Source organism: Siniperca chuatsi, linkage group LG17 (assembly GCF_020085105.1).
Source record: "Siniperca chuatsi isolate FFG_IHB_CAS linkage group LG17, ASM2008510v1, whole genome shotgun sequence".
In the NCBI taxonomy this organism is placed as follows: domain Eukaryota; kingdom Metazoa; phylum Chordata; class Actinopteri; order Centrarchiformes; family Sinipercidae; genus Siniperca; species Siniperca chuatsi.
In genome coordinates this window covers 28,396,479-28,406,459 of record NC_058058.1, presented here as the reverse complement: position 1 = coordinate 28,406,459, position 9,981 = coordinate 28,396,479, and the positions used below count along the sequence as shown (strand labels likewise).

Sequence of the window (9,981 nt, the reverse complement as noted above, 5' to 3'; positions counted from 1 at the left end):
TATCATTATTTTCCTGGGCTTTCCTTATTTCATTTTCTATCCTATCAACTGCATCCATGGTACTCCTACCTTTCTTAAACCCACTCTGATAATTTGCTATCTTTCCCTTGTTTTCAAGCTCATATGATTGTCATGGTGGGCCGCGTAGCCCCCCTGGTCCTTGTGTGCTTCAGTGTACCTGTCTCTCCTTGTGTTTCCTGGCTGTCCCCTGTCCATCCTTGTGTGTGCATGTGGGTGTGGGTGTGTCTGTGTTCTGGTCTGGCTTCCCGGTCTCCTGTCTGCTGCTGATCACCGGCACACCTGTCTTCAATCATCGCTGATCGACATGATTTATATACCAAGCACCTCCACACTACCACTGCCAGATCGTCCTCCATACTCGCGTACGAGTATTACGTAACTGCTCCCGCTGCACTTAAAGATAAGTGAAGTTTCGGTTTTGTTTCTCGCCTTGGTGGTAACTTCGTTTTGTCTTTGTTACAGACTCTCGCTCCACCGGTGATCACTGCCTCAGTCTGCCCTTCGGATCATCCGGATATCGACTACCACGCCAGTCTCGCCATCCAGCCGATTTCGCCTCCGGAGCCTGCCCGGCTACCCGCACTACACGCCCAGCTTCACTGATCCTCGGCCTGGTCGGCTCAGCCCCCTCCACTACGCTTGCCAGTCCAGAGCCAGGCCACCTTGTCTCCGTCCGGAGCGCCGCCAGTCTCATCTCTGACCCGGCCCGGTCGAATCCTCGGGGAGGCCACGGGTCACGCCGGATTCTTCGTTCACTTACAATTATCTGCACATTAAAACCTGTCCAAATAAACCCACGACAGAATGATCTGGCCAACATGGACCCAGTGGAACCCAGATCGGATGAGTTAAAAGAACTGGTGTTGGACCTGTCGAGTTTGCTGGAAATTTGGGGAACAGCCAGCAACGAGCAGTCCAGGCAGACTGTCAAAGCCTGCCGCGCGCCTGCATGCCCTGGCTGTGGGACTCCCTTCCTGAGTGGGCCAAGATCTTTGTGTCTGCTTCAGTGCTGTCCAGTCGTGATGTTCCAACTTGGCGACGGGGAATCATGACATGGTGCCGGCGACGGAACGGCAGGACATGGTGCTGGCGACGGATCGTCAGGACAGGGAGCCCACGATGGGACGTCTGGACCGGGAGCCCGACAACGGGACGTCAGGACAGGGAGCCGGTGACGGGATGTCTGGACCGGGAGCCGGCTTCGAGGCAGCTGGACCTGGCGCCGGCGTCGGAACATCACAACGGGGCGCTGGCCATGTCCTGCCGTTCCGTCGCTGGCACCATGTCATGATTCCCGTCGCCAAATTCTGATGTCCAGTTGCCGGCTCCATGTCCTGCCGTCTCGTCGCAGCCTCCAGTCCCTGCTGGATTGCAACAGCCTCCTCCAGTCCCTGCTGGATCACAGCAACTCCCCGCCCCCAGACTCCATGTTGGATCGCAGTCGAATCCTTTCCCGGCTGGATCGCAGCAGCTCCTTGCTCCCAGCCCTGAAGTCCCGACGCTGGCTCCCCGTCCTGATGCTCCGGCGACGGTTCCTCGTCCTGATGCCCCGACGCCGGCTCCCTGTCCTGCTATTCAGAAGCCGGCTCCCCGTCCTGCTGTTCCGACGCCGGCGCTCCGTCCCGCTGCCTTGTTGCCGGCTCGAAGTCCGGGGTTCCCGTCGCTGGTCCCCAGTCTTGCAGCTCCGTTGCCTAATCCATGTCATTCTCAGTCCGAACGTCCCTTTACCGGCCCCCTACCCTGCATTACCATCGTGGGTTCCTGAGCTGATTCGCAGACCTCCAGGGGGTCCCCCCGTCATAACCTCACTCCACCTTCTCATCAATCGCTCCTTGCACTTTCCTGATTGCATGCTCCACATTCCTTCCTCTCTTCCACAAGGTCCCTGTAGCCGAATCGTGCTAGCGTGAGTTCCCTTGGCCCTGAGACACACGCTGAGACCACATTTTCAGTTTATATTCTTTCTTTCTTTCTTTCTTTCTTTCTTTCTTTCTTTTTCTCCAAACAATCTTTCTGTCAGCATCCGCCGTTCCTCCGTCAGCCTCTGCTTCTTCCTCCCTTGTGTCCAGTATGCTACTGTATTTAAGGAGAGCATAATTAGTTTACCGGGCTCAGCTGTGCCAATTACCTCTCCCTGATGCTGCTCACCTGAGCAACTCCACCACCTCTCCCTCTGCAGCTGAAAGCTTTCCATACCCACCTCCACAGTCCCATCATCCACAAACAGTGACCTACCTATATCTACTGGTACGTTTGAGAAGACTTTATTGATCATAATGATGAAAAATAGCAGGCTTATCACACTGCCTTGAGGTGTGCCATTTCCAACCGTGTACTGACTTGACAAGTCTGACCCTACGCATACTTTGATTTTTCTTCCAAACAGAAAATACTTTACCCAGTTAAAAACTCTCCCACCAACACCCATCTTGTGCAGCTTCATTACAAACCTTTCTTCCACATCACGTCATAGCTTTTTCTATGTCAATAAACACTGTAATTACTGACTCTTTTTTATTTCAGTCTCTAGCCTCACTGAGTCCATAGTAATCCTTCCTTTCCTAAAACCACTCTGATAACTTGCCAGCATTCCTCTCTTCTCAAGCTTCATGCATAGATTTGATGTTAGTGCCCTAACTATAAGCTTTATCAAAGAGGAAAGTCTTAAGCCTGCTCTTAAATGTGGAGACGGTGTCTGGCTCCTGAACCCAAACTAGGAACTGATTCCACAGGACAGGAGCTTGATAACAGCCTGACGACACTCCTCTGTCCACCATAGTACCAGTTTTCTATTCTTCCTATTTTTACTTCTGGGTTTAGATCCATCTGCTGCCATAATAATTGCTGAGGTTACCTGACTTTTTATTTCTTCTATATCTCCAGAGATGTCAGTCCTTGTCATGGTGTCCTCACTCAACTTATGGAACTTATCCCAATCTGCTTTCCCAAAGACCCACCTTGGGATTCCACCGCCTGGTTTAACTTCAACTCTTTCCCCTAGTCACTTAACTTGACTGTGAACTGTCTTATTAAGGTTATAATGAGATGGAGGATATTGCACAGCAGTAATAGAGGCATGAGTAATATCAATATCAATAAATAGGGAATTTTAAACTAAAATATTGCACAGGAGTATTACACAGAATATTGCACAATTATGTCAAGTATTGCAGAGATGTAATGATCAATGTCCAGTTTAATGACTTAGGGTCATACAGACTACCCTTAGAGGGAGGAGTTAAAGAGTTTGATGGTCACAGGCAGGAATGATTTCCTGTGGCGCTCCGTGGTGCTTTTTGGGGGGATGAGTCTTCCACCGAAGGCACTCCTTTGCTTGACCAGCACGTCACGGAGTGGGTGGGAGACACTCTCCAAGATGGCATGTAGTTTGGCCAGCATCGTCCTCTCTGACACCACCGCCAGAGAGTCCAGCTCCACCCCCACAATGTCACTGGCCTTACGGATCAGTTTGTTGAGTCTGTTTGTGTCTGCTATCCTCAGCCTGCTGCCCCAGCATGCAACAGCATACAGGATAGCACTGGCCACCACAGACTCATAAGTTTGTTGGCCCTGTCCAAGCTGCCTTCAACACCTCTGCTGCCAGTTGGTCTGAAGCCAGTGATGCTCTTCATGCCACTCTAGACTTCTCTCATGTTGTTCTGCTGGAGTTTCCACTCCAGCTTCCTCCTGTACTCCTCTCTAGTAGGACAATTCACATACTGGGTGAAATTAGTCAGTGTTGTTGAAACACTGACATGGTTGAAGTCACCCGAGATTAATATGAATGGTGTTGAGTATGGAGTTGTGCTATGGTGCTATGGCGATGTGAATGGCGTTGCACGCCGATGCCGGGTTAGCAGAGGGGGGGATGTAAACAGCCACAACAATGGCATGTGAAAATTTACATGGCAGATAATATGGCCGGAGTCCCACAGCTAACAGTTCAATGTCCAGGCTTCAGATACTCTGCTTGATAGTAGCGTGACCAGAGTTACACCATCTGTTGTTAACTAGAACAGCAAGCCTGCCACCTTTCCGCTTACCGCTCCCGGTGTGATCCCTGTTGGCCCGAACAGTATGAAAGCCGTCGATGGAAACGTTATGGTCCGGGATATCCTGGTGTAGCCAGGTCTCTGAGAAGCACATCAAACTACACTCATGGAACTCCCTCTGACTCTGGGCTAACGCCGTTAGCTCGTCCATTTTATTCGCCAGCGATCTCACATTACCCATTACGAGAGAAGGCAGACATGGCTTAAATGTCTTGATCTTAAGTCTCTTTTGTCTGCACCCCCTCTCTCTTCCCTCACAGCTTTGTTCCGCCTCTGCATCCTCGGTGTGTCCTCCTCCCTCCTCCAGACTGATGGACATCAGTGGGGACATCAGTTGATCAGCTCCTGGTGCAGTTACATGCCGCTGCAAACAATTGAGAGACCCTCCCACAGGAGAATAACTGTCCCACACCTAAGTTAATAAATAGTGATGCTGAGCCAGTGTGCAGGATTAAATTTTTTTCACAGAAGTGAACATTACTCTCTGGTGGAGTCTGCAAACAATTGAGTTCTCCGGCTTCCTCCCACCCTCCAAAGACATGCAGAATAAATAACTCTAAATTGCCCGTATTGAATGAATGAGAGTTAATCTGTACTGATGCTGTGTTAGCAAGAACAGGGTGTGCCAGGATTAAACTGGGATTTCCAGTCACCCGCGACCCCTAACGGGACCAACGGTAGATAATGGATGGAAGATGGAAGTGATATTTTCCAACGCACCTGCATCAAAGCCAGTTTGATGTGTGAATATTTTCTTTAAAAGTACCAAATGCAACATGAACAAAGTCAGTTCGTTCCACACTGACTGTCTGCAAAAGATCGTTAGTTACGTATTGTAACTCCAGATTCTATGAGTGTAGGCGCAGCCCTCTAAGGCTATCGCTAGTGGGTTTATCCTTCACGTGCACGCGCAGCACTGAAAAAACTTTATATACGCCCACCCTTTGTGCTTCGACCTTCACGGTCACTGTGAGTTGTGCCTGGGTCCGGAGCACGCCGGCCTGGCACTCACTCTGCAAGTGTCATTCCCCTTCTGTGCTCTAGTCCCTCAGGCTGAGAAACAGTGCAGAGCGCATGCTTTTGCTGCCTTGGTCGAAGGAGACCGGCCGGTTCCAGACTACCCTGTTTCTGTGGTTCTGGATCTGCTCAACCTGTGTCCGGTTTCTACCAGACCCTGCCTCCATACGTGGATCTCCTTGTGGGTCGCCCCTAGCTCCCCTCCCCCCGCTGGAGGAGCCGGAACTCGGCAGTGGCCCACCAGTGGCACACCCAGGGGACCCTGGGGTCCCCTTCTCCAACTCCACTGCCCTGCCAGCGATAGGTGGTCTACTGTGGGAGCTGCCAGACATCATCGGTAGGGCAGCTGCCCACAGAGACCTCACCATCCCGCCAGCACAGGAGACTGCCCCTCCAGATGAGTTGTCTGGCGACATCCCTGTGGCTCAGCCAACAAGATGGGACCCGGTCTGGCCATGCTTTCCTGCAATCAGGAAATGTCAAGAAGGAGCTGCAGCAGATCCCAGGAACCTAAAGGCTCCAGTTTCTACCTATTCCCCCATCACCAAGGTAGAGGGTTTTACGGAGCATGGTTTCCCTCCCGTTCCCCCTCTTGAGCCTAACCTCACAGACTTTTTTGGGGTGAAGCAGGCTAGCACGATCGCCGGACAGCAACCAGCCCTGCCCTCATCAGTGCACCTTTCAGGCATCAGCAGCAGCTAACAATATCTCCCTGCTGACCTTGTCATTGACTAAACTAGCCACTAAGTGAAACACCATGATGGCGTGTGAAATTAGTAAGACCGCTAGCCCATCACTCACCTTGTGCGCTTCCATCGCCGTCTCCCAGGCCAGGATTGTGGCTTGGCAGAAGCAAATCCACCGGCACCTCTGGCTGCAACAATCCTCCGTCCCTGAGGCATTGAGGAGAGACCTACTGGAAGCCCCCATCAGTCTGAACGGACTGTTTGGGCCACACGTCCACTCTGTTGTGGACACCGCCAGATTGTCTTCAATGACGGGTTGGGGGGGTTGTGTGTAGTTCCTTGAATACTCTTTTTGCACAAAACTGTTTTGAAATAAAACACAAACATTGTCTCCTAAAGAGCAGTGTGATAACGCAGTCTGTTCCCGAATCTACTGATTCAGCCTCACAGGAAACTCCTGCGCTTCTCATTCCAGGGAATTCAGTATCAATACAATCATCTGTTACTCCCTGGCTCCACGCACTTTCACCAGATGTGTGGAGACGTCTCTGGAGCTGTTATGCAGGAGAGGGATGAGAGTATTGTTTTATCTGGACGACCTGCTTTTGCTGGCTCGTTCCAGGAAGCTGCGTTATAGACAACGACACTGGTGACACATCTGTTGAGCTTGAACTCAGCCAGCACGAGGGTGAGGCTTTCGCAACAGAGAGCGGAAGCTTTGACAGCTCTCCTCTGCCGTGTCACACCTCACAATGTTGTGACAGCTTTCTCTGTCACGCAGCTGCTCGGCATGATGTCAGCGGGTCATGTGGTGATTCCCAGAGCCAGAGCCTTCAGTTATCAAGCTCCTCTCCTGTGGAATCAGATCCCAATTTGGGACTGGGAGGCAGACACCATCTCCACATTTAAGAGTAGGCTTAAGATTTTCCTCTTTGTTAAAGCTTATAGTTAGGGATGGCTTGAGTGAGCCCTGAACCTTCCCTTAGTTATGCTGCTATAGGCCTAGACTGCTGGGAGACTTCCCATGATGCACCTCTTTCCTCTCTCCTCTTCTCCCTCTCCATCTGTATGCATTTTTATCCCATTACTGCATGTTACTAACTCGACATCTTCTCTCAATTCAATTCAATTCAGTTTTATTTATATAGTGCCAATTCATAACAGAAGTTATCTCATCGCACTTTTCCTATAGAGCAAGTCTAGACCGTACTCTTTATAATATTAATTACAGAGACCCAACAAATCCCAAACAAACTCTCTCCCGTAGTTTTGTGCTTTCTCGTTTCTCTCCTCTCTCCTTGTGTTGCTTTAAGCAGGTATTTCTACCTCTGGAGCTGCAGAGACTGGATCTGTGGTTGTGGGTCACTTGCTGCCCCTGTGTTCCTGCTCGACAACTGCTACTACAGATGTTGATATTGGCTCTGTTGCTAGTACTGTCATCATTATTCCTATAACTGTCATTCCTATTATTATGTTATCATGTTACCACTACAATTACATTATTACTATTTAAAAAATTCTAGGTGGTATTTGCATTGTGTCTCCCTCTCCCCTTCAGTTTGTGGTAATAAATGACTGAATGAGTCTGGCTTCCAGGCTAACATTAGCCGGGTTAATGTGTTAGCTAATGTCAGTTCGCTAGCTTCAAAGCTTGTGAGTGAAACATGCAGGGCTTGACAATTAACGTTATAACTTGTCCAGGACAAGTAAAATTTTGGTCAGACAAGTGAAATGCTTTATCACGTATTGTCCTGTTCTTCGAGTGAAACATATGGTGAACAACCATGTTGGCTTTCAGAACTGTTCCCCAGTGTGTCACTGTGCATCACGTGTTGCTGCTGTAAAGTTTATAGCCTGCAAGTTTATTTATTTATATATTTGGACAAGCAACTTGTAATTATGCTCAATCCATTTTTGCTTAGTTGTCCTTACTCCAGTCTTTACCAGAAAAAGCTTAATGGCAAGCCCTGAACATGCATTGCAATTCCTATCTAGTCAAACTGTTGTTTCTAGAATTGCACAGCAATTTATTTGGAAGATATTTGTTTATGAATTCTTAGCTCTGAGGCCAGGTAGGCATATTTATTGACTAATTGTTTCAGCGCTAGTGTGATTTTAATGGTAATGAATTAGTTTAGTTTAAAGTGAGAAAACACTTTGACTAAAAGTTGACTAAAATGTAATGAATTTTTGTCGACTAAAACTAAACAAACTATGAAGCATAAAAATGACTAAAATGTGACTAAAACTAAAAAGCATTTTTGTCTAGAGACTCAGACTAAATCTAAAATACCTGCCAAAATTAACACTGTACTGGTCACTGTGTCCCTTTTTTCCATATAACCTATTTTTAGTTTGTTTTGGACTATTTAAAGGTAAGGTGCTATTTGCTAAGGCCAGTTATGTTTAGCAGTTCCTCTAAACGTTTAGTTGAGGTCAAGGCATGCAGTCATGTCAAGATACTTGGGTAGGAAATCATACATATGTTTATCCTTCAAATTTACCATATTTTTTCAGATTTGAACCACAGCTGAATGCATGCACAAGCACTTGAACAGAAACTTTTATTATTTAAAAAGGTAAAATTATATTTGCACTCTGGTCAGCAGGAGGCTGCAACCCCCATAGCCCCCCTCCTTCCCCTGCTAATGCAGCTTTGTGACCCATGGCCTAAACACTCCCTAATAACTTTCTTTCCCTGTTTGACTGATGTCCTTGTGTAATTTAACAAGCATATAACATATGTTAATAACTGTTCCGACCGTGCTACATTAGCCAATTTTTCACAAAATGTTTTTCAGCGTTGTAAATTACCTTACTAGAAGTCTGATGATACGTTTAGACTTTCCTGTTGTCTCCTCCTGTCTGTCATAGAAAAGGTTTCAGTCGTAGTCATCTGGACACTGTTTTCAGATTCAAGACGTTTCGGCTCCCATCCGGAAGTCATTCTCAATAGATGAATGAGGGACTACACCGTCCTCCTGTCTGGTTTTACAGCAGCTGCTTGTCTCCTGCACTGACAATATGTTAAATGACAATTATTTAAGCTTTTGTCTTTAATAAGTGAATTAATTGATTTTCATTGTGACATTAATTTTCCATGCCACATTAAAATCAAATCATGACACAGAAAACAAAGTGAAGATACATACATAAGTCAGTAGCAGTGTCTTTACAGCAGGCGTGCCAACAGTTAACAGTTTTTTTTATGTGAAAGGGTGTCTGTCATGGCTGACATCACCTTGTATCAGCAGCACTACGCTCCATGGACCAAGCTGAGATTGGACAGTTGATTGACAGTTTTTGGCGTGGAGGATGTGATGATCTCAAAAAAGAAAAAGCTCCCTTGCACGTCCTCATGAAAACTAACAACATTACTTTGCATTTAGTATTGGCAGGTCTATACTTCCTTCTATTGAAGGTTTTTCAACATTTTCATAATTTACTATCCACATTATGTGAAACCATACCTTACTATCAGTTCTTTGGCTTTTTTGACAACAAACCCATATTCTTGAAAACTTTAGATTGCTTTTTTGCTGCCCAACATCTGCACACATGTACAGTTAGTAACACTGGAGTGATTACAGTAGTAGTATAGTATATATGCTTATTTATGTCTTAACGTAAGATTTTTTAAATAGCTCAGCTATCTGAACATTTTTTTGGTTTAATATCACAGTGCCTTTATTAATCTCTTGTGTGTGAATAGCAGCAGTAGTACCAGTAGCAGATACATGTACAAACAGAGCTAACTACAGGTACAATTACCTACAAATAATAACAGCTGTGTGCGTAACTCACATCAACCTGAGAGAGTGGGAAAGTGTTGTTTTAGTAGATTTAATTTCAAATAAAAGCTACACATTCTCCCAAGGCTTTTAGTTTGACAATTAACCCTAACAATGATGTATACAACAAGCTCCTACCACTAATGTTTTTGCAAGTAAACTAAGATTAGATAATAACTGTAATAAATAGTTTATGCAACATACGGATATCTACACAAACTTAATTAAGCTCTATTTTCTAGCCAAAGTAAATTCTGAGGGTGTATGTGAGGCAGATTTACCTTTATGTCTGAATCATAGACTCAGTAATGTAGAAGAGATATCATTCATTTCTGGACCAGCCTCTAATCCCTGCCCATTTTTACCCTGAATGAATAAAACCCTTGACATGAAAGACTACAATACCATTTATGT

The 9,981-nt window shown here is 46.6% G+C and overlaps 1 protein-coding gene across 1 annotated transcript; it reads left to right on the top strand.

Moving 5' to 3' along the window:
- LOC122864767 lies at positions 1-1,073 on the top strand. Its single transcript, XM_044172392.1, has 2 exons — positions 1-383; positions 484-1,073. The coding sequence occupies exons 1-2, from the start codon at positions 326-328 to the stop codon at positions 1,071-1,073; spliced, it is 648 nt and encodes a 215-aa protein (XP_044028327.1). The 5' UTR covers positions 1-325.
- The last annotated feature ends 8,908 nt before the right edge of the window (positions 1,074-9,981 follow it).

Excerpts from the sequence above, each read along its gene's own strand:
- LOC122864767 (XM_044172392.1), top strand. The coding sequence starts at position 326 with ATGATTTATATACCAAGCACCTCCACACTACCACTGCCAGATCGTCCT. Across the intron at positions 384-483 it reads AGATCGTCCTCCATACTCGC|ACTCTCGCTCCACCGGTGAT; the intron begins GTACGAGTATTA and ends TCTTTGTTACAG.